At 38.3% G+C, this 24,924-nt stretch overlaps 1 protein-coding gene across 1 annotated transcript; it reads left to right on the top strand.

Moving 5' to 3' along the window:
* The first annotated feature begins 2,155 nt into the window (after nucleotides 1-2,155).
* On the top strand, nucleotides 2,156-23,519 carry APELA (apelin receptor early endogenous ligand). The gene is made up of 3 exons (XM_015139445.3): nucleotides 2,156-2,517; nucleotides 4,321-4,410; nucleotides 21,390-23,519. Exons 1-2 carry the CDS (start codon nucleotides 2,442-2,444, stop codon nucleotides 4,407-4,409), a joined length of 165 nt encoding a protein of 54 aa, XP_014994931.1. The 5' UTR covers nucleotides 2,156-2,441; the 3' UTR covers nucleotide 4,410; nucleotides 21,390-23,519.
* Nucleotides 23,520-24,924: the final 1,405 nt, after the last annotated feature.

Consider the following 24,924-nt stretch of genomic DNA (forward strand, 5'->3'; position numbering starts at 1 on the left):
TTTTTTGGGAGGATTATGCGAAGTAACATATGCAACACACTTAACATAGGATTTGGCCCTGGGCACAGTGCTTGCCTCCCTCACAAAAGCTGTCTGTAGGGTGGAAGTCTAGGTTTGTGTTCATGTAAACAAAGAAGATTCCTTGTTCTCTTATACTTGCAGGCTAAAAGTGCTGTTTGCAGAGCCAGTTGCATTGTTCTGACATTTTCCTACCAATATTTCTCCACACCTAGTTATTCAGTACTAAGATGAATGATTTATTGCTATTGTTGACTCACATTCCACAGAAATGCTGGATCACTTTTCATTACACCTCCATGTCTAACATTTCAGTTTGCCCATTGACTGTATAATCATGTTATTACTATACTCCAAAAGTCAACTAGTTAAGCAACATCTTTTTCTTTGTTTTTTGGAAAGAATAATTTTAAAACATGTAAATAAATCATGTCTAAATTTTTATGAGTTTAATACATAATCACTCTTTCAGGTAGAAATCCAGGTATTTTATCGTATCTATTTTTTTAGTGAGAAAAATGATGTTCTATGTGGTTACATGACTTAAGTATAACAGTGTGCTCTGTCCTGATCAGTGGAGATTTGTATCTTCCACAGCCCCGGTGTATATTACTGACATTCCAGGAATTCATTGTTGATCACCTGGTAATGAAATATAAAAATGTTAGTCAATATTTGCTGTCTGTGGTCGGTCTCTATCTTATCTATAAAGAAGATTCACTACTACACCTTTGAATAGACTTGAAAGTTGGCCTGAAAATATAGTGCCAAAATCTATATTGATCTCTTATTGATTTAACATTCAACTTTGTTAGCATGCTGTTTTCCTGAGTGCTGTACTAAGAAGACTGGGGCGGGAAAGGGGGAGGGATTTAAAAATCTGAATAAACTCTTTGCCATTCATAAGTCAGTTTTATATCATAAGTTCAAACTCTATTATATTCCATTGATTTTATGAAACGATGTACAGCATGGTAAAGTAGGACACTTTAACACTATGCTTCTAGTTCCCAAACAGGTCAATATATTCTCAAGACTTCAATAAAGAGATTTTAAGAATTTTTGTATGCCATTACCTACTATAAACTCCATGCCTAACTAGACAGGCAGGGAAATTTACAGATTGACTTATAAAATCAAGATAAATTGTACATTAAATGCAAACCTCAGGAAGCCCAAGGTTATGTATCAACTACCCAAGTGGAAAGAAGCCAAATACAACAAAATTCCTAACAGTTCAAAACAAATTACACATGCTTTAGAGTTAGTGCTTTGGCTGTCCTTGTGTTTCAGGGCATATCTACACTATTCTTTTGGCATTTTGCATTTTACCTAAAATATGTTCGATATAACTGTTATAAATGGAATTTATTATACTTACATAATAAGTATAGTCATTTCCATTTATAACAGCTATATCTGACATATAAGGGAGCTCTTGAAACAAAAAGAGATCTTGGTGCATGTGTGCAAAAGACAAGGCTAGACTGTTTTTGTGTTTTCTGAATTCATTGGGAGATGAACTAAGGCTTTTTTTCTCCATCTCCAATTTCTGTGACTGTGGTATGTTAGCCTGGTATTCCACCACATATAAATTTTTAACCAAACACAGATTTCATGAGTTTGTGGCTTGCCTTAACTTCCTTTTTTAAAATCCGGACATTTGCAGATGAAAATAATCTCTGTTACTTTTAAAATTGCACTTTACAAAATATTCATATAAATGTAAGTGTTTTGCAGATTTATTTCAAAACATTCTAAACTCCCAAAATCTTTACTGATACAAACCCACATGAATGAGGCAATTTGGAGAGTTAGTGTAAACAGGCACCACTTTGTAGTAAGTTTGGTAAAGATAAAGCATTTCAGCACATGTTCTGCCACAAAGCGTTTGGGACTCTTATGTTAGAGCTTCAGAATTCCTTCCGAAGAAGACAAAAGAGAGGCTTCCTGTCATTTCCACTGGTTTCTGCACGTGGGACCAATATGGGTAAAGTTTAAACAGATGTAAATGGTAAGGGGAGGAGGCAGTGTCACGTCTTGTTTTACGTATTTCTTCATATCCAGATTGGATTTAAGTCATTCTCTTCTTGGAGCTTTCAGAGTACACTACCACTAAAGTTAGAGCATGCTTGAATGGTTTATTTCACCGATATTTGCTTATGGAAATAAAGGGGAGTGGCCGAGGGGAAAGGAGAAGAGGAATGGAGGAGGGGTTTGAGGCTGAGGGAGGCTCTGACCACAGCACCGAGCACCGGCAACCTTGTCTGATGTGATCATTAACCTTCCTGCAAAACACAGCTGGCAGTTCTCTGAGGTTTGGCATTAGAATGTGAAGACAGCCACACGGATATTGCACAGACTACTTACAGATCGTTCGGTTTACATTGAGAGTCATTGCTCCACTTCTGTGCGGTAGGAAAATGAAATTTCAGCAATTCCTTTTTGCATTTTGTATTTTTATTATGAGTCTTCTCCTTATCAGCGGACACAGACCAGGTAGGTCTTTGATGTATTTGTACAAGTAACTTGTTTTGCCTCTTTGCATCCCTGGGTCTCTGAGCGTGATTGTGTTTATCTGAAAACCACTTTGTGCTTGCAGTTAGTAGTATTGGGGATAAATGTGTAGGATTTTGAAAGTATGCTGTCTATCCTGTTGGGTGTATTATTTCTTTTTTTTTTTTTTTTTTTTTTTTTTTTTTTGAGACGGAGTCTCGCTCTGTCGCCCAGGCTGGAGTGCAGTGGCGCGATCTTGGCTCACTGCAAGCTCCGCCTCCCGGGTTCACGCCATTCTCCTGCCTCAGCCTCCCGAGTAGCTGGGACTACAGGTGCCCACAACAGCGCCCGGCTAATTTTTTGTATTTTTAGTAGAGACGGGGTTTCACCGTGGTCTCGATATCCTGACCTTGTGATCCGCCCGCCTCGGCCTCCCAAAGTGCTGGGATTACAGGCATGAGCCACCGCGCCCGGCCTGGTGTATTATTTCAATATTAACAGCCAAACTTCGAAATGATAAGTATTTTACCACTATTTTTTCTAAATGCAAAGAAAATAGATCTCTAAGCTATTGCAGATGATGTTGTCTTTACAAGTAAAATGAAACAGAAATGTTCGTCTATTCATTATAAAGGTAAATAAATCTATAGATTTTTAGGTAAAATGCAAACTCCAAAGCAGTTTATTTAAAAAGTATGTTGCTGCCCGGAGTAGGGACTGAATTAACATACAAAAAGCATAATGCAACAAAATGCAGATGAAATTTTAAAATTTCAATAGCTGTTATTTCTAATTATGTAACTAGGAATGTCACTTAAAACAAGTGCAGTTTTTATTATTATTATGCTTATAGAGCTAAAAAGCATCAAAAATATGTATGGTAAAGATACATAATATTAATTTACTTGACACATTTTCAAAGATGATATCAACTGTATTGTACTTAACAGAAATTTAGTACACAAAAGTATTCTAATGTACATTTACTTCAAAACCTTTCTTTGAAATAGCTAAGATTTCAAAGAACTGGTAAGTTAAAAAGAAAGAAAGAGAGAGAGAAAAGAGGGAAGGAAAAAAGGAAGAAAAGAACAGGAAAAAAAAATTAGAAAGTTAAAGTTTTCTGACTCAGGAAAACCACAAACCCAACTTTAAATAAAAAGATGGTAATATTTACATCCAAATATGTTAGATTATTCACTTGATAATATACTTCTTCAGTTAGAAAAGAAAGTGATGCATTACTTGTTAAAAATTCAGACTTTGCTTTTTAGTGAATTAGAAGTTTGATCACTGTGAGTTTATTTCAAATGATGTCCCCGATCTGTTCTTTTACATAAATAAGAAAAAGTTCCAAGTCAGCAACTCTGAGAAAGCAGCTTGATCCCTTCTCATTGTTTATGGCAGTCAGTATTCAAACCATTTATACTTTTCGGAAATACAGAGTAGCTTGGACAATGTTCTTACAAAATATTTGTGATTAATTTACTACATAAAAAAAGATCTAGGAGTATTTAGGAAAAAATCATGTAAAAGGAGGAGGATATTACTATTAAGATGTTGCTATATTGCTTAACGATGTTAATAGAAAAATAAATAAGAGTAAAAGAAGATCTTGCTATTAACATTAACTGTTAGGAACACCCCTTTTGTATATGCATCACATTGATTTTTAATTTTATAATCACATTGAACAAATTGCAAATAACCACAGTCTAGTTTGGCTCCAAAATATGTTTGAATTGTCTAGATTAAACAACAATTAAGCCTCTGAAAAATGCTCTTAATGTTTCTCTCTTTTTCCTTCAGTTAATTTGACCATGAGAAGAAAATTGCGCAAACACAATTGCCTTCAGAGGAGATGTATACCTCTCCATTCACGAGTACCCTTCCCCTGAGGTATTTCTGACCAAAAATAGTTTTGCTACACTTAGGCGATGTTCCAAATTAGATATACCAGAGAATGTTTCTTCACAGTTTGTAACATGTGATAATGGCTTATGGCGATGTCAAGACTTTAGAGATGCATACCAATAAATGAAAGAGTGAAATGAATGACGTGACTTTTGAGAATTACTTTAATAGCTAAGGAAGAAAATTAGACAGACGAGGACAATGTAGGAAAATCTTGATAACTGTTGAATCTGAGTAACAGCTATATGGGGGCTAATATTATTGTGGATGTTATGCAGAATAAGCCGATTCCCCTATTAAGCCCAGTGTGTATGAAAGCATTTGGACGTATTCACCCAACATCATACCATCAATGAACTACCATCAATACTTCAGGATTTTCTTTTCCTCTTCTCCTCTCCTCCTCTCCTCCTCTCCTCCCCCTCCCTCAACTCCTGTCTCCTCTCCACTCTCCCCTCTCCCCCAGGGTCTTGCTCTGTCACCCAGGCTGGAGTGCAATGATGTGATCTCAGCTCGTTGCAGACCCAACCTCCCGGGCTCAAGTGATCCTCCCACCTCAGCCCCCCAAGTAGCTGGGACTACAGGCGTGTGCCACCACTCTTGGGTAATTTTTGTATTTTTTGTAGAGATGAGGGTTCCCCATGTTGCGCAGGCTGGTCTCGAACTCCTAGCCTCAAGTGATCCACCTGCCTTGGCCTTCCAAAGTGCTGGGATTTCAGATGTGAGCCACCACACCCAGCCCTCAGGGTTTATTTTTTTCCGAAAATATTTCCTTTAATAGATAAAGTAAACTTAACACTAATGAAATGGCAGCTTTCCAGTCTCACCAATAGTAGTGACCTTGATAGTCACATCTTAAGGATAAATTCTGGTAGAGTTTTGCACCTCCCTTTTCTTGTTTTTACACTTGCTAAATACTTTTACACCACCACGATTACCGGTAATACTGCTTGAATCAGCTAACTTCAAACACTGTCCAAGTTTAAGTTACTTCATACTAAAAAATACACAGTTTGGCATTCCATTGTAAGTATTTCAAGCTCATTAATTCATTAAAGATATATCTTCCTTAAAAAATGTCACAGAAATATCCCTCATCTGGTTAACATACACAGGCAATGGCTAAATTAGCTTATTCAGTTGGCCTGTAGAGTAGCTTTTATGGTTCCATTCATTCAGTGGAAAGAACAGTTGTTATGTCTATTGTTTAATGCATGCTTTTCAAAGCCAGGGAAAGCCCTGTAGTAGAAAATTAAATGAAGGAGGAGCAATTTAGTAAGAAACATTTATCAAAAGGACTGAGACAAAAAATGGCAAGTTCTCTATGCCTATATCTGTAACAAATTAATCTTTGTTATCAAAATACAACAAATAGCTTTGGTGGAGGAATCCAGGAAGATACAGTAGGAGGTTTACTGAGAAGCCAATTAATGGTGATTGAAACATGCTTTAAAAAGATTTTCTGTGTTAAAATATCCTTTGGTGTGTGTTGATAATGTTTCCAGCAGGGCATTTCAGTGTCATGTATAAAACAATGGTAAAAATCTGTGCTTAAGAGGAATAGAGACACCCCAGATTTTTCCAGCACTCCTTCATAAATAACAAAGAGGAGAGGACACATTTCACAATAGCAAGAGAATTCCTGCATATACAAAGAAAGACACCTTTCAAAATATAAACACAAGTCTTTGGATAACCACAGATTATCCTCAAATCACATACCATAAAAACCAGTGTTACAAGTAAGCATGAGTAGTGAAATTTGAATTTTTAAAGTTGAGGGAAATTTTGACTTATAAATCAAGTTTGTAAACCAAAAGAAAATGTAATTAAAGCTTTGCAAACTACTTAATAATAGCAACCCTTTACAAAAGTTGACTGATAACTTATAAAACTGCTTGGGTTACAGCATCCATTTTCTCAGTTTTAGACTAGTTCTACATTCCAGCTACAGTTCTTTGAAGAATGCTTAAAAGTCACCTGTTGGAATCTACTGTAAGAGTTAATGTAAGATAAACATTAGATGATTTTTCAAGACCTTGCTCAACCAGCACTATAATAACAAGTGCTACCTTCAGATCTGATAACATAATTCTCACTGTCCTAAATACTTTCCCATTTTTTATATGTTTTGCAACAAAGGCACTTTGGTAACTGGGTCAATGTACTGTAAACCTAGGTAGTGGACTCTAAGGCAAAACACCCATTTCATTTCTCCCCCTCTAATTTTTTGGATGCTTTAGATAAAATCACATGTGGTTATTTGATCAGTTAGGATCAAGTAAGACTTCGTAAAAGGATAGGTAAGGTAAACAATTGACTTTGAAAGTTTTCCAGATGAACCCTTTATTAGAGTGTTCAGACCTTTAGCTCATTTAATAGGAATGTCATATTATCTTTACTCAGTCAATTTTTCCACCTCCTAGGGTCATCCTCAATGATCCCAGCCTACGCAACTGAATTAATTACGCAGAAAAATCCATGCTGTATGCAGTTCATTTCCTTGATTTTTTTCTTAAAAACATTTTGGCATCACCTTCAGTCCTAAGTGATTTAGAGTGAAGGAGAGCAAGAGAAGGGGTGTCAGGAAATGCAAGTCTACAGGTTAATGTGAGGGCCCTAGAGTGGAAAATGAGGTCGCGACTTAAGACTGGAATGACTTCTCCCTTCCAATAGTAAAATCTCACCACATCAATGCTTTTATCTATAAGTATGTACTCTAAGGCCAGGTCCAGTGGCTCATGCCTATAATCTTAGCACTTTGGGAGGCGGAGATAGGTGGATTGCTTGAGTGCAGAAGTTCAAGACCAGTCTGGACAACATGATTAAATCTTGTCTCTACCAAAAAAAAAAAAAAAATTAGCACGGCATGGTGGCGTGTCCCTCTAGTCCTAGCTGTTTGAGGAGCTGAGGCCTCCAGGGAGGATCATTTGAGCCCAGGAGTTTGAGGCTGCAGTGAGCTATGATTGTGCACTCCAGTCTAGACCCTATCTCTAAAAAATTACTTAATTAATATGTACTCTAGATAACTACATACCCCATCAATATATACTCTACTCACTTTTTTTTTTTTAATTTTTATTTTTTGAGACGGAGTTTTCATTCTCGTTGCCCAGGCTGGAGTGCGATAGTGCCATCTCGGCTCACCACAGCCTCCACCTTCCGGGTTCAAATGATTCTCCTGCCTCAGCCTCCCGAGTAGCTGGGATTACAGGCATGCACCACCATACCCGGCTAATTTTGTATTTTTAGTAGAGATAGAGTTTCTCCATGTTGGTCAAATTGGTCTCGAACTCCTGACCTCAGGTGATCTGCCCGTCTCGGTCTCCCAAAGTGCTGGGATTACAGGCGTGAGCCACCGCGCCCGGTCTAGCTAGCTTTTTAATAACAATTGTAACACATGTTCATGGTGTAGAATATATTTCTAACAGCATAGAATGTAAAGTCAAAAGTACAAGTTCCCCATCCTACCCTATTGCCCATTTTCATGTTCCAGAGGTAATGACTATGAAAAGATTTTTGGAAAAAGTATCTTTTAATACATTATTTTTAATTAAGTCCAGCTAACACTCTCTTGTCACCCTCACTTGCTATTCAAACTTTACTTCTAGTTTCCTATTTTCTGCCTTATTCTTATCCCCTTTCAGTCATGAGCATCTGAACCCCTTAACCAAACCTGCCCTGCTTCCCAACTCTTCCTGCAATTATCCTAGCATCTTCATCCTTCTCACTCCATTTTCTCCACCTCTTGAGTTTAACTGAAACCCAACTCTGCTTTCAGCATAGAATCTCTACCTTCGTGGAGCACTTCATCTCCAACTTTAGCTGGGTTCTCTGGGAAGAACTCTTCCGCACTTCATATTCCTATTCAACTATTATTTCAAACTAATAACCTCTAGTTTCTTTACACTTCTTAATCTCCTGTTTCAACTCACAGCAAAAGATAACTCCTCTTACTTCATGGTGAAATAGGAGGTCATTAAGCCTGGAAATCCAACCTTACCCTGAAGCTACAGACATCTACATCCACAATGCTTCTTTTGTGTTCCCTTCCTAGTCTTTTTTTTTTTTTTTTTTTGAGACAGGATCTCATTCTGTCACCCAGGCTGGGTGCCGTGGTGTGATCATAGTTCATTGTAGCCTCAAAGTCTTGGGCTCAGTTTATCCTCCTGCCTCAGCCTTCCAAGTATGTGAAAGTACAGGTGTATGACACCATGCTTGGCTAATTTTAAGATTTTTTGTAGAGACAGGGTCTAACTTTGTTGCCAGTCTGGTCCTGACCTTCTGGGCTCAAGCAATCCTCCGACCTTGGCCTCCCAAAGTGCTGGGATTATAGGCATGAGCCACTGTATGTGGACCCTAGTCTTTCAATAAAAGATACCTCTCTTGGATATGGGTAATCTCCCTAACCTCAAGTACCTTGATCTAGCAATTATACTCCCTTGCTCCCCCAGAATGTTCAATATGTCAACACTGATCTATTTTATCTTTAAAAAAAAAGACAGATGAAAGAGACAAAGACAGAAAGAAAGAGAAGAAATGAAACAAAGAAAGAAAGAAGACAGAAAGAGAGGAAGAGAAGAGAGAGAGGGGAAGAAAAAAGGAAAGAAAGAGAGAAACAGGGAAAGAAAGAGAAAGAAAGAAAGGAGAAAAGAAAGGAGAGAAGAAACAAAGAGAGAGGGAGAGAAGAAAGAGAAGGGAAGAAAAAAGGAAAGAAAGAGAAACAGGGAAAGAAAGAGAGAAAGAAAGGAGAAAAGAAAGGAGAGAAGAAGAAACAGAGAGAGGGAGAGAAGAAAGAGAAGGGAAGAAAAAAGGAAAGAAAGAAGGAAAGAGAAACAGGGAAAGAAAGAGAGAAAGAGAAAAGAAAAGAAAGAAAGAGAAAGAGAGAGAGAAAGGGAGGGAGGGAGGAAGGAAGGAAGGGGAAGAGAAAGAAAGAAGGAGAGAAGAAAGAAACAGAGAGGGAGAGAAGAAAGAAAAAGAGGGAGGAAGAGAAGGAAAGAAAGAAAAGAGTTCCACCATTGACTCCATAGTGCTCTCAAGTGACCAACCCATGTTCTCTTCAACTCTTCAAAGCCACATTTTTGGAAAAGACAGCTGTTTTCTTTCCTCCCAACTATTTTCAACACATTCTCCCCTTTTTCTTTCTGGGGAAGGTTCATTATGACTTCCTCCTTCTTAATCCAGTGAATGTGTTTCAGTCCTGATCTCAGTTATCCCGCTGTAGGTCAAATGGAACACAAAATAATAACAATAATTTGACAAACAACACCTTACAACATATGCCTTTCCAGTTTCATCTGTTTCCTGATTCTTTCCCCCTTGCCTGCCCCAGAGGGCATAAGAGTTAAGACTGTGTTTGGACCAACTGGATTCAAGCTCTGGCCACATAGCTCACTCTCTGTGATCATTGTTGGTAAGTCATTTATTCTCTCTGAGCTTCCCTCCACTTCCAGATCTATAAGATGCAACGTGTTATGGCCCTTACCCTATGATAACAATACTTGGTGCATAGTAAGTGCTAAATAAATAGTAGTTAGACTTATTATTACTTTAAAATCGGTCCATTCTTCACCTCTTAGCTGTTCTTCAAGCTATGCTTTTACCTAAAAGGAAAATTTTTTCACTTTTGCTCTCAGTATCATTCATCCTTTAGGAAACCTTCTCTGATTTTAATACCCCTACTAATTACAAGAGATATGCCCACTTTTGCTCTCAGAGCACTATTTACATACTTCTGTTAAAATCCTTAACGCCTGGCATTAGAAAGTGTTAACAGACTGCAGTCCTCCCCTCTTCCCTCTGCATGCTGTCAATTCCCTGAAGCCCGAGGGTAGGTTTTACTTATCTTTGTATCTTCCGCCAAAAAAAGTGCCTGCAATACAGCAGGTACTTCATAAGTGTTTTTGTTTGTTTGTTTGTTTGCTTTGTTTTGTTTTGTTTTTGAGATGGAGTCTTGCTCTGTCGCCCAGGCTAGAGGGCAGTGGTGCAATCTCAGCTCACTGCAGCCTCTGCCTTTTGGGCTCAAGCAATTCTCCTGCCTCAGCCTCCCAAGTAGCTGGCATTACAGGTTTGTGCCACCACACCCAACTAATTTGTGTAGTTTTAGTAGAGACAGGTTTTCACCATGTTGGCCAGACTGGTCTCGAACTCCTGACTTCAAGTGATATGCCTGCCTCAGCCTCCCAAAGTGCTAGGGTTACAGGCGTGATCCATCATGCCCAGCCTCATAATGTTGCTAAAAGAAGTAAAATAGGCTGGGAGTGGTGGCTCACGCCTATAATCCCAGCACTTTGGGAGGTCAAGGCGGGCAGATGGCTTGAGGTTGGGAGTTCGAGACCAGCCTGACCAACACGGTGAAATGCCATCTCTACTGAAAATACAAAAATTAGCCAGATGTTGTGGCAGGCACCTGTAATCCCAGCTGCTCAGGAAGCTGAGGCAGGAGAATCACTTGAACCCAGGAGGCAAAGGTTGCAGTGAGCTAAGATCACGCCATTGCACTCCAGCCTGGGTGACAGAGCGAGACCATGTCTCAAAAAGAAAGAAAAGCAAAAAAGAAAGATGAAATGAAATGAAGCTTTTACTTATTATCTTTTAATTTAATATAATAAATTTAATACTTGTTCTCAATAGACACATACACACATTTTCAGATTTATTTTCTAATATTTCTAGGATGGAACTATGATTTTCTATCTCTGTGGTGGAGATATTTCCTCTTCTAGGAATTCCTTCTCTCATCAAGTCCAAACTCTCTGCCTCCTTGAGAGTTCTCATAAATCCCATTTTCCTCATGAGGCCCACCTGAATTCAGTTAGTTTAAAATAATCTTCAATCCTCCTAACAGTCACAGCACTTTTAGCAGTAAGCTTTTAAAGCCATTTATCACATTCGACTTTGTTTCTTTAGATTTTTGTCAGTATTGAAATATGAGCTCCTTGAAGACAAGATGTAGCCCCTAAAGCTTAAGGTACAAACCTTTGCTTAATATGAATGGCCCAAGAACTGCCTTAAATATGGGACATTCCTGTGAGGGCTGAAATATCTGCAGGACGTATTGCATAAAGCTAAATGAAATACAGAAAATTACTCTTTTCTAAATTAATCACAGCCCAGTGTCCAAAGGTCATGCTTGGAGGAAATCCCTAATGTCCCTAATTTACTGATGAGATAAAACTTTTCTGTAAAGATTATGATGCCAGCCGGCCACAGTGGCTCACACTTGTAAACCCAGCACTTTGGGAGTCTGAGGTGGGAGGATCTTTTAAGACCAGGAGTTTGAGAACAGCCTGAGCAACATTGCAAGACACTGTCTCTACAAAAAGTACATTAGCTGGCATGGTGGTGCATATCTGTAGTTCCAGCTACTCAGGAGGCTGAGGTGGGAGGATTGCTTGAGCCGAGCGGTTGAGGCTGCAGTGAGCTGTGATCACACCACTGCACTCCAGCCTGAGAGACAGAGTGAGACTCCGCCTTAAAAAAAAAAAAAAGATTATGGTGCCTTAATGATAAATATATTTACTTATACATTTATATATCAAATACATAAATATAGTGATGTTTATATTATAAACATTTATTAAGATAATTGTATATTCGTCTGAACAAAGTATGTATACAATGTTCTAGAGTTTCAAAGTTTTCTTTTCTTTTTTATTTTCTTTTCTTTTGAGACAGAGTTTCACTCTTGTTGCCTAGGCTGGAGTGTAGTACAGTGGCACGATCTCGGCTCACTGTAACCTCTGCCTCCCAGTTTCAAGCAATTCTGGCTCGGCCTCCCAAGTAGCTGGGATTACAGGTGCATACCACCACGCCCGTCTAATTTTTTTGTATTTTTAGTAGAGATGGGATTTCACCATGTTGGCCAGGCGGGTCTCGAACTCTTGACCTCAGGTGATCTGCCCACCTCGGCCTCCTAAAATGCTGGGATTAAAGGCGTGAGCCACCACGCCCGGCCAGTTTTCTTCATTTCAAAAACTGATTTCTCCTTACAAAATGTGTAACAATTCTTTCCATAGTTAGCTAAACTAGCTGCTCTCTACCATGTTGTTCAGGAATCTAAAATTTCTTTTTAGCATAAATCCCATCTAATCCATTCCCCCCCTTACCCACCCCCATCTTCCTCTTCCTTCTTGGTATCACGGAAGGCATGGCCAGTCCTTCATATGTGCTGTGGGTCCCATTCTCTCCCTAAGATTTCTTAGGAATTTCAAGCTGCCACTTACACCTTTACTTCTCTGGATCATCATGTCAAATTGAAAGTTTAAATGGTGATAAGCCTATATATTAAAACAAACAAGACACACATATACACATCCACACACCCCTCTGTCAATACTCATGATTTTTCTGTACTCATTGTCCCCGATTCATTATTTTGCATTCACATCTAAATCCACTTTAATCTGTCTTACATCTCCTTTAGAATTATCCTTATCTTACTAATTTTTTTTTTTTTTTGAGATGGAGTTTCGCTCTTGTCGCCCAGGCTGGATTGCAATGATTCTATCTCAGCTCACCACAACCTCTGCCTCCTGGGTTCAAGTGATTCTCCTGCCTCAGCCTCCTGAGTAGCTGGGATCACAGGCATGCGCCACCACACCCAGCTAGTTTTTGTATTTTTAGTAGAGACAGGGTTTCACCATGTTGGCCAGGCTGGTCTTGAACTCCTGCCCTCAGGTGATCCATCTGCCTCGGCCTCCCAAAGTACTGGGATTACAGGTTTGAGCCACTGCGCCCAGTCTGATCTTTCTAAATTAATTGACAAATTTTAGTCTTCTTCCTGATTTCACAGCAGAATTTAGCAGCTGGCTACTTGGCCTGCAAAAGTCCCTTCCCTTCAATTCCAGGGCACCATACTTATTTCCACTAAATCCTCAGCTGACCCTCTGCCCCTAAGCAGGTTGTTGTACCCTTCAAGGTGTAATAAAATGTATCTCTTCTCTCTCCTGCTCTGTTTCATCCATTCCTTTAGCCCCAATTACTGCTTTACACTTAATTATCATACTCCTGAGGGAAAAAAGAAAAATAGAAGACAACCACTCAAATGAGATCAAGCCAGGGCTATTTATTCAGAGTTTACATAGCAAGGGAGTCAGCCAGCATCACTTGAGCTTGGCAGGGGACCAAGACAGGCAGAGAATCTGGAAAGCTTCATTGTGAGAAACAGGGAAGGCTTTAGGTGTGATGTGACTGGAGATGGTTGGCCTGGGAAAGCTGAGGGCAGGCTATCTAGAAGCAGGATATCCTATTTAATTTGGGGAGTATATGTGGTTTCTTCAGTTAGTCCTAAGTTAGAATCAGGGGAGAAGGGATAGAAAGGACACTAGTAGTTCTTGACCAAATCTTGACCATCTGGGATCAGCTGCTGCAGAGGTTGTGATTCGGCTTCCTGGGCTGATTGCTGCAGTCTGTGGGTCAAAGCATTAATATAGGATCTGGCCATTGTACACTTGTACACATTCAGTCTCCCAGTTCCCAATTTGTCACCAGTTCACGTCACATAAGCTCAACTACTGTTTACCTTGCAGCAACCTTCACACCTCCACTTTTGCTTCTCTTCTATCCATTCTTTGTATTATGGCTTCTATACTGCTTAAGGTCCTTTAGTGATTTCTCATTACTCTTACAATTCAAATAAAACTCGGAATGTCAACCACAAAGGCGCTTCTCTGTGAGTTTGTCAAATATGTCATGTTCCTTAGCACTTCAGGGCTTTTACACATTGTTTTCTTCTGCCTAGACATGCTTTTTTCCTACTCTTCACCTTTTTCCTACTCAGTGAAAATTTTGATTAAATGTCACTTCGCTTGAGTGTGTATGTATGTGTGGGTGTGTGTGTACCATATATAACTTTTTTTTTTCAAGACGGAGTTTCCCTCTTGTTGCCCAGGCTGGAGTGCAATGGCGTAATCTCGGCTCACTGCAACCTCTGCTTCCCAGGTTCAAGCGATTCTCCTGCCTCAGCCTCCCAATAACTTCTTTTATTACACTGGCCAAAGTAACCTTGGTGAGGGTGGGGTGGGAGTGGGGGTGAGGGTGGGGGATATGTGGGGGCTTGGAGTTCTTTAGGTATCACATTTCATTTATGTCAAAATTGTGCTGGAGTTTAGTTCAATTTTATACTAGTTGTCTTCACATTTTTTTCTAATAGCAACATTTTTATATATACAAAAATTATGTGCATAAATATGACATATATACACATTATTTAAACACATTTGAAAACCATTTACAGCTTCGTCTTTTACTTAGCATCTAAATGACATTAAATCTAATTTACTTTTATATGTGTATAAATATGACATATATACACATTATTTAAACATATGAAATCCATTTACTGATTTGGCTTTTACTTAGATGTATTTATTTGTACATATGAAAACAGTAAGTTATTTTTATTTTACTTTAAGTTTCAGAATACATGTGTAGAACGCACAGGTTTGTTACATAGATAAACGTGTGCCATGGTGGTTTGCTGCACCTATCAACCCGTCACCTAGGTATTAAGAATGTCATTTTGAATGACACTGTAGTCCAGTCAGCCCTCCATATCCATGGGTTTTTCATTAAATCAGCCAATGGCATATTGAAAATATTTGGGGGAAAAAACCAGAATGGTAGTATCTGTACTGAACATGTTCAAACTTTTTTCCTTGTCATTATTCCCTAACAATACAGTATAACAACTATTTCCATACCATTTATATTGTATTAGGTATTATAAGTAATCTGGAAACAATTTAAAGTATATGGAAGGCTGGATGTAATTTATATGCAAATACTACACCATTTTATATAAGGGACTTCAGCATCCATGGATTTTGGTATCCAAGGGAAGTCCTAGAACCAGTTCCCAGGGACACTGAGGGATGATTGCATTTCACTGTATGGATAGCCTTAATTTATTTATTTATTTATTTATTTTTTTTTTTTATTTTTTTATTTTTTTATTTTTTTTTTTTTTGAGACAGAGTCTCACGCTGTTGCCCAGGCTGGAGTGCAGTGGCGCGATCTCGGCTCACTGCAAGCTCCGCCTCCCGGGTTCCCGCCATTCTGCTGCCTCAGCCTCCTGAGTAGCTGGGACTACAGGCGCCCGCCACCGCGCCCGGCTAATTTTTTTTGTATTTTTAGTAGAGACGGGGTTTCACTGTGGTCTCGATCTCCTGACCTTGTGATCCGCCCGCCTCGGCCTCCCAAAGTGCTGGGATTACAGGCTTGAGCCACCGCGCCCGGCGCCTTAATTTATTTATCTTGACTTTATTGACCAATATTTACGTTTTGTAGTATTTATTTATGCTATTTTGAACAATGTTGCAGTGAACAGGCATGCATACATATTTGAACATATGTACACTTATTTTCTTACAAAATATTCCTAGAAGTGGAATTATGAGGATATGTATGTTTAATTTTTTTTCAGATATCATTTATACACCAGACAATTCACCCATTTAAGGTGTACAATTTAATGGCTTTTACTATATTCCTAAGTTGTGCAACCATCACCATGATCAATTTTAGAACATTTTCATCATCCCATAAAGAAACCCCATACCCATTAGCAGGCACTCCCCGTTTCTCCCCAGTTGTTCAGTCCTGAACAACCACTAATCTACTTTCTGTCTCTACAGATTTCCCTATTCTAGATATTCCATATAAATGAATTCCTATGATACATGGTCTTTGTAATTAGCTTTTTTTACTTAATGTTTTCAGGGCCCATCCATGTAGTAGCATGTATCAGTACTCCACTCCAATTTATGACTGAATACAATTCCATAATATGGAAAAATCACAGTTTGTTTGTCCTGTCAACTATTGATGAACATTTGGGTTATTCCCGCTATTTGGCTAATATGAATCATTCTGCTGTGAACATTAGTATATAAGTTTTTGTTGGAACATATGTTTTCGGTTCTCTGGGAATTAAAAGAGAGGAATTGTTGGGTCATATGGTTATTCCATGTGTAACTCATTGAGGAACTGCCAAGCTGTTTTTCATGGGAGTGGCATCATTTCACATTCCCACCAGCAGTATATGTGGGTTCTAATTTCTCCACATACTTGCAAACACTTGTTGTTATAGCTATCCTAGAGGGTGTGAAGTGACATCTTACTGTGGTTTTGATTTGCATTTCCATAATGACCGAAATGTTGAGTATCTTTTCACGTGCTTATTGGATATTTGTGTCTCTTTGGGGAAATGGCTATTCAAATCCTTTGCCCATTTTTCAGTTGGATTATTTGTCTTTATATTGTTGAGCTGTAAGATACACATATATGTATATATTCTGAATACAAAGCCCTTATCTGAAATATGATGGGCAAATATTTTCTTCCATTCTGTGGATGTCTTTTTTTGGTGGTGTCCTTGGAGCAAGAAAGTTTTTAATTTTATTGACGTCAAATTAGTCTATGTTTTCTTTGGTAGCTTGTTCTTTAGGTATTATGTATTTTTTTTTTTTTTAATTAATCGAAGGTCACAAAGATTTACATCTACTTTGTCAATTTCTGCAAAGAGCCATCTGGTATTTGGATAGGGATAGTTTTAAATTTATAGATCAATGTAGCAAGTATTGCCATCTTGACAAAATTAAGTCTTCCGATCCATGAAATGGAATGTATTTCTCTTTGTTCAGGTCTATTTTAATTGCTTTTGTAGTATTCAGAGTACAAGTTTCGTACTTCCTTTGTTAAATTTATTCCTAAGTATTTTATTCTTTTGATGCTATTGCAAATGGAATTTTCTTAATTTCATTTCTGAATTGTCCATTGCTAATGCATAGGAATACAATTGATTTTTTATTGATCTTACATCCTGAGATCTTAATAAAATTATTGATTCATTCTCATAGGTTTTTCAGTAGGTTCCTTAGGATTTGCTGTGTACAAGCTCACGTACAAGATCACCTGCAAATTGAGGTAGTTTCTTCTTCCTTTCTAATTTGGGTGTCTTTTTTCTTTTCTTGCCTAAGTGCCCTGATGAGAACCTCCAAAGTAGTTCAAGCAAACATGTTTGTCTTATTCTTGGTCCCAGATTTAGTCTTTCATCCATTAAGTATTACGTTAGCTATGGGTCTTTGTAGATGACCTTTATCGGATTGAGAAATTTTTTTCTATTGCAAGATTGCTGAATGTTGTTATTATGAAGGGAGGATGTTTGTTTTGGTCAACTTCTTTTTCTGTATCTAAATTATCATGTGTGACCAGGTGTGGTGGCTCACGCCTGTAATCCCAACACTTTGGGAGGCTGAGGGGGGCAGATTGCTTGAGCCAGGGAGTTTGAGGCCAGCCTGGGCAACACAGCAAAACCCCATCTCTGCAAAAAATGCAAAGAATTAGCCAAGAAGGTGTGGTGGTATGCACCTACAGTCCCAACTACTCAGGAAGCTGAAGTGAAAGAATTGCCTGATCCCAGGTCCAGAAAGTTGAGACTGAGTGAGCTGTGATCAAACCACTGCATTCTAGCCTGAGCAATGGAGTGTGACCCTGTCTCAAAAGAAAAAAAAGAAAAAAAAATACAGAAAACCAAATATATATTCACACACACATATATATGTATATATATTATCATGTGTTATATGTTTTGTCTCTTATTCTATTAATATTATGCATCACATTAAATGATTTTTGGATGTTAAATTAACTTTGTACTTCTGAGGTAAATCCCACTAAATCACAACGTTCTTCCTATGTTGCTGAATTTAGATTGTTAGTATTTTGTTGAGAATTTTTACAGCTACATTCATAAGAGATATTGTTCTGTACTTTTCTTATGATGTCTTTTTCCGATTTTGGTATCAGGGTAACCATAAAATGACTTGGGAAGTGTTTTCTCCTCTTCTGAATTTTGGAAGAGTTTGGGAAAAAATGATACTAATTATTCTTTAATTGATTTATAGGATTCACCAGTGAAGCCATGTGGTTCTTTTTGGAAAGTTTCTTAATTGCTAATTCGATCTTTTTTCTTGTTATAGATCTATTTAAGATTTTTATTTCTTTTTGAGTCAGTTTTGGTAATTTGTGTCTTTCTAGGAATTTGTCTCTTTCTAGGAATTTGTCTATCTTATCTAAGTTATCAAATTTGTTGTCACACAGTTGTTTATATTATTTTCTTATAGTTATTTTTTGTTCCTGTAAGGTTAGTAGTGATGTTCTCTCTTTCATTTCAGAGTAGTATTTTGAGTCTTTTTTATTCTTGGTCAGTCTAAATAAGGTTCATCAATTTGGTTGCTATTTCCAAAGAAACAACTTTCATTTTGTTGATTTTTGCTATGGTTTTTCCATTCTCCAGTTCATTCGTTTCTGCCATAATCATCATTATTTCCTTGCTTCTGCCTGATTTAGGTTTTGTTTGCTCTTCCATTTTTAGGGTCTTAAGTGAAATGTTAGGTATTCAATTGGGATCTTTCTTCTCTTTTACTATAGATGTTTATAGGTATAAATTTCTCTCCAAGTGCTACTTTAGCTGTATTCCCTAAGTATTCATTGTCATTCATCTCAAAATAGTCTCTTATTTCCCTTGTGAGTCTTCTTTGAGTTACTGGTTGTTTAGGAGTCTGTTGTTAATTTCCATATATTTGAGAATTTCTCAGATTTCTTTTGTTATTGATTTCTAATTTGATTCCATTGTTGAATCATCTATTTCTCCTTTCAATTCTGCCAGATTTCGCTTCATGTATTTTAGGGCTCTGTTTTTCAGTATATTTATCTTCTTAACTGTTCTATCTTCCTCAATTGACCCTTTTAGCATTATAAATGTCCTTCTTTGTCTCTAGTAACAATTTTTGTCTTTTTTTTTTCTTTTTTTTTTTTTTTTTTGAGGCGGATTCTTGCTCTGTCGCCCAGGCTGGAGTGCAGTGGCACGATCTTGGCTCACTGCAACCTCCGCCTCCCAGGTTCAACCGATTCTCCTGCCTCAGCCTCCTGAGTAGCTGGGATTACAGGAGCCTGCCACCACGCCCGGCTAATTTTTGTATTTTTAGTAGAGATGGGGTTTCACCGTGTTGGCCAGGCTGGTCTAGAACTCCTGACCTTATGATCCACCCACCTCGGCCTCCCAAAGTGCTGGGATTACAGGCATGAGCCACCGTGCCCGGCTTTGTCTTAATTTTTTAAAATATGACATTATTATTAGTATATTCACTTCAGCTCTCTCTTACACTTGCTGCTTGCATGATATCTCTTTTTCCATCCTTTGACTTTCAATCTATTTTTGGCTTTGAATCAGAAATATGCCTTTGCAAAGAACATATGGTTAGATCATGTTTTTTGTTTGTTTGTTTACCCAGTCTGACACCATCTGCCTTTTGAATGGATTATTTAGTAAGTTCATGTTTAATTTTATTATGTATATGGTCGAACTTACTTATGCAATTTTACTTTTTCTTTTCTATACGTCTCATGTCTTTTTTTGTTACTCTCTTCCTCCTCTACTGCTTCCTCTGCATTAAATGAGTATTTTCTTGGGTTTGTTGTTTGGTCACAAAAAAAAAAAAAAAAAGGAAAGAAAAATTAAGAATATTGTGCAGTATAACATTTTAATTTATTTAACAATTTTTCAGCTGGGAGAGGTGGCTCACACCTATAATCTCAGGACTTTGGGAGGCCGAGGCAGACGGATCACTTGAGATCAGGAGTTCAAGACTAGCCTGGCCAACATGGTAGAGTATTTGTCTCTACTACAAATACAAAAAAATTAGCCAGGTGTCTTGGCGCACGCCTGTAATCCCAGCTACTCAAGAGGCTGAGGCAGGAGAATCACTTGAACCCAGAAAGTGAAGGTTGTGGAGAGCCAAGATCGTGCCACTGTGCTTCAACCTGGGTAACAAATATGTATATATTGTAAGTTTGATAAGCAAAAAAAATCCATCTCCTTTTCATCTGTTTTTTACAAAACACACACACATATATATATTATTTTCTTTTTTCTTTCTTTCTTTCTTTCTTTTTTTTTTTTTTTTTGAGACAGAGTCTTGCTCTCTTGCCCAGGCTGGAGTACAGTGGCATAATCTGGGGTCACTGCCACCTCTTTCTTCCAGCTTCAAGCAATTCTCGTGCCTCAGCCTCCTGAGTAGCTGGGAATATAAGTATGCACCACCATGCCCGGCTAAATTTTGTGTTTTTGGTAGAGACTGGGTTTCACCATGTTGGCCAGGCTGGTCTCAGACTCCTGGGCTTAAGCAATCCACCTGCCTCGGCTTCCCAAAGTGCTAGGATTATAGGCGTGAGCCACCACGCCCAGCCACACATACATATTTTTTCTAGATGAGCTCTTGCTATGTTTTCCAGGCTGGTTTTAAACTTCTGTGCTGAAGCCTTTCTCTCACCTCAGCCTCACCAGTAGGTATGAGCCATCATGCCTGGCCCCATTTCATTTTTATGTTCAAATTTAGGCAATCTGAGTTGAGAGAGATGATTCCAGAAGAGGCATCTGCATATTTGTATTGCTAAATTAGTCATAGTTAGCACCCCACTATGACTGTGAGATGTGAAGTGAAAGTGAAATATGAAGGAGGTGGAAACTTCCAGAAATGAAGCAAGAAGCAGCCTTCACGTCTTCGGGAGGGGGCCAAAAAGAACCTACCTAGGGAAACATTGACACCAGTGGTGCACACCTGTAATCCCAGTTACTCAAGAGGCTGAGGCATGAGAATCACTTGAAATTGAGAGGCAGAGGTTGCAGTGAGCCGAGACTATACCACTGCACTCCAGCCTGGGCAACAGAGTGAGACTGTCTCAAAAAATTAATAAAATAAAATAAAAATTTAAATTCAACCTTTTAAAGACACACAGGTGCTGCATTTCTGTTGAAAAGTAAGAATATATAAAGATGCTTTCAGCACTGAAAAACACTGGTAAACTTCCATAACTCATTATTAAAAAAAAAATGAAGCATGTGTTTATTGGTGTGCTGGATAGTATTTCTTTGATGTATTTCTTTTTCCTTTGCCTCTCAGATATAGATCTCTCTAGCTAACTTTACTGGATCTATCAGAAGAAGAAGAGGAGTGAAGAAAAGACATCCAGCCACCCAAAAGAACTTCATGATGCCAACAGTGTGATTGCTTAGAAGTTCCTACACAAAAAAAGGATCATTTGAAAGCACCTGGGATGGTTTATTAGCTTCAGAGGATTTTATTCTTCTTGGCTTCTCTTTAGAGGGAAAGTAACATAAATTCAAAAGGATTCCAATCTGAAGCCCAAATTGTTTGCCTACATAACAAAAATATCTCATCTTTTCCTGTACATTATTATTCTCTTATGGGTTAAAAAGAAAAATACCTTTTAGTGTCTTACAACTCTCTCACGGTAAAAGGTGCAATAATTTAAAATGTTGCTTTCATATTCCTATAATTCTCCAAAAGTATATGTTTGAGTGATTTTCTAAAAACTGCTCAACCTGAAATCAACTGCAGTGACCATTTGGCTTCGCACAAAAGGGAGAAAATAATTGGTTCTTTGATTATAGATAAAGACTAAGAAAAGCTATTAATTGCTGCCAATTTTATGATAGGCTTTAAGGTTTATGAAAGTATGATTTCTTGATTTCATGAGTAATGTTGTCCATTTGAAATCCTAATTGTAGTTCATTTTATGTTCAAATGAAACCATTGTTTTTGTTTTTGTTTTTGTTTTGAGACAGAGTCTTGCTCTGTTGCCCAGGCTGGAGTGAAATGGCACGCTTTTGACTCACTGCAACCTCCACCTACCAAGTTCAAGTGATTCTCGTCCCTTAACCTCCCAATTATAGGCTGGGATTATAGGTGTGTGCCACCACACGCAGCTAATTCTTGTATTTTTTGTAGAGATGAGGTTTCACCCTGTTGCCCAGGTTGGTCTTGAACTCAGGCTGGAACCATTCATTTTTTAACCTTTCTCATCATGTAATTATAAGAACTCAATGTTTGATTTCCTTTGAAATTTTGTTACGTCCTCTATTATTTTGTATAGATAATTTCTTAAAAAGTCTTAAAGTTGACATCTAAAATACAGTTATGCCAATGAAGTCCTACTCAGGGTGATATCTGTATCTAAAAGATGAGTGCTCAACATCCTATTAGGCTTTGTCTTGGTGTTGTTCATCCCGAGATGCTGAGACATGGAAATAAAAAATCAGAAGGAATTTAGGGATATGATTACTCAAAAAAGAAACTATCCGGTCTAAATTTGAGTTGTGTTGACAACTAGTTGTTCCTCAGATGCTAAGATGTTCTTAATTTGTATTTATTGAAGGATTGTTAGCTTAATGCCACAGAATTTTTCTTACTTTATGTTAATTCCAGATAAGAAATTTACAAGTTTATATCTTTTTTCTTTCTTTCTTTTTTTTTTTTTTTGAGATGAGATCTGGCTCTATCACCCAGGCTAAAGTGCAGTGTCATGATCTAGGCTCAACCTCCACCTCCCTGGCTCAAGCGATCCTTCCGCCTTAGCCTCCCGAGTACCTGGGACTACAGGCATTTACGGCCACGCCTGGCTAATTTTTGTATGTTTTGTAGAGATGGGGTATCGCCATGTTGCCCAGGTTGGTCTCAAACTCAGGCTGGTGAGCTCAAGGGATCCGCCTCCTAGGCCTCCCACAATGTTGGGTTTACAGGCACGTGCCACCATGCTGGGCCAAAAGTTCATATCTGGAGTAGAAGTTTTACTTTGTAAACATTATAAAGTAGAAGAAACCATAAACCATTAACCCTTATTTTGCTAAAATGAAAGGTTGGGGTTAATATATATGTAATTTTAAATAGAAAATCTGACAATACTGTGGAATTTGTCTTCCTTTCAAAGCTTATTAAAAGTGTCTTTTCAGATGAATGGTACTTTCCACAAGTGCATTTGAGTAGAAACATAAGCTAGTCTCAGTTATGTTTATGTTTATATTTATGTTTAAAACACGTACTTGTTTGTATATTTTGTACTGAAAAAAAAAACCACTTGATTGTCAAGAGACACCTCATTCAATACAAGTCTAAACTCTTTCAAGTACAAATTCGCATATTCACAGAAAAAGTTACAAATCGGTTTTACCATTGTAAAGTAATGAAATGGTTATACATTTCTTAATTGTTCAATAAAACACTCAGTGATTTGAATGTCTGGCTGTCCTTACTTTGTATAAGAAGTGTTCAGTGTTGAGTATAGTATGGTAGAAATGGTCCTGATACCTGTCTGTGTTTCCAGTGTTTGTTCATATTAATTGAGGCATTTAAGACTGAACAGTCTCGATACATCCCTTACCACTGCAGATCTTTTACGTCATTCAAGATTATCAGAGCAAGGGCAAAGATTCTCTCAAAATCTACCAAAACTCAATAACCAGTGGCACATATGCTTGTTTACATACCAGAACAGGTCCTTGATATACAGCTATCTTTTATTCACTGGGAGGTGAATGAGACCAGAGTGGTGCCAAATCTGTGTTCTTTAAACTTAACAATTTTTATGGGTTGCTATTCTTTTAAGTATTTTTCTTGGAGATAGAGTCTCACTCTGTTGCCCCAGCAGGAGTGCAGTGACATGCTTTCAGCTCACTGCAACCTCTACCTCCCAGGTTCACACGATTCTGGTGCCTCAGCCTCCCAAGTAGCTGGGATTATAGGCGCCCGCCACCACTGCACCTGGCCCAATTATTTTTCTATTAAAAGTTTTTTGTGGCCAGGCATGATGGCTCACACCTGTAATCCCAGCACTTTGGGAGGCTGAGGCTGGTGGATCACCTGAGGTAAGGAGTTCAAGACTAGCCTGACCAACATGGAGAAACCCGTCTCTACTAAAAATACAAAAATTAGCTGGGCGTGGTGTCGGGCGCCTGTAATCCCAGCTACTCAGGAGGCTGAGGCAGGAGAATTGCTTGAACCTGGGAGGAAGAGGTTGTGGTGAGTCGAGATCACGCCATTGCACTCCAGCCTGTGCAATGAGAGCGAAACTCTGTCTCCAAAAAAAAAAAAAAAAAGTTATTTGTAATTTCTAACATTTTTCAGAACACAAAGGAAAAGACTTTTTACAGAGCTTGATCAAGATGGTTAAGGGGATCAGTAGTAACGGTGTCACCCCAATTTGGATCCCGGGGGTGAGTCAGTGAGTAGACCAGATGGAGGGTAGTGGACCAAAGAGAATTGTAAAGGCTGATCCCTTCTTTCAGGTTTTGCCGTTCTTACAGCTTCCTTTGAGGAACAAAAATCATTGTTTGTTGTACATTTGATCAGAAGGAAAAAGAAAAACTGAAATTAGTGGTCAGTGAAGTCTTCGGTCCCATCCTGAATCATTTTACCCTCCGTTCAGGGACAGGTCTAGAACGAGTGAGCACAAAACTGAAGAGTGTGCTGAAAATCTCCGCAATCAAGTTAACATTTGAACTCCATTTTTGGGGAAAAAAAAAAATTAACACCCACGGAAAACACATGATGAATAAAACATCAAAGTTTTAGATAAACACAGGATATTAGGAATGAGTGTGGTGGCTCACCCACCCGAAGTGTAATCCCAGCACTTTGG

The sequence above is a fragment of the Macaca mulatta genome, chromosome 5 (genome assembly GCF_049350105.2).
Source record: "Macaca mulatta isolate MMU2019108-1 chromosome 5, T2T-MMU8v2.0, whole genome shotgun sequence".
NCBI lineage: Eukaryota > Metazoa > Chordata > Mammalia > Primates > Cercopithecidae > Macaca > Macaca mulatta.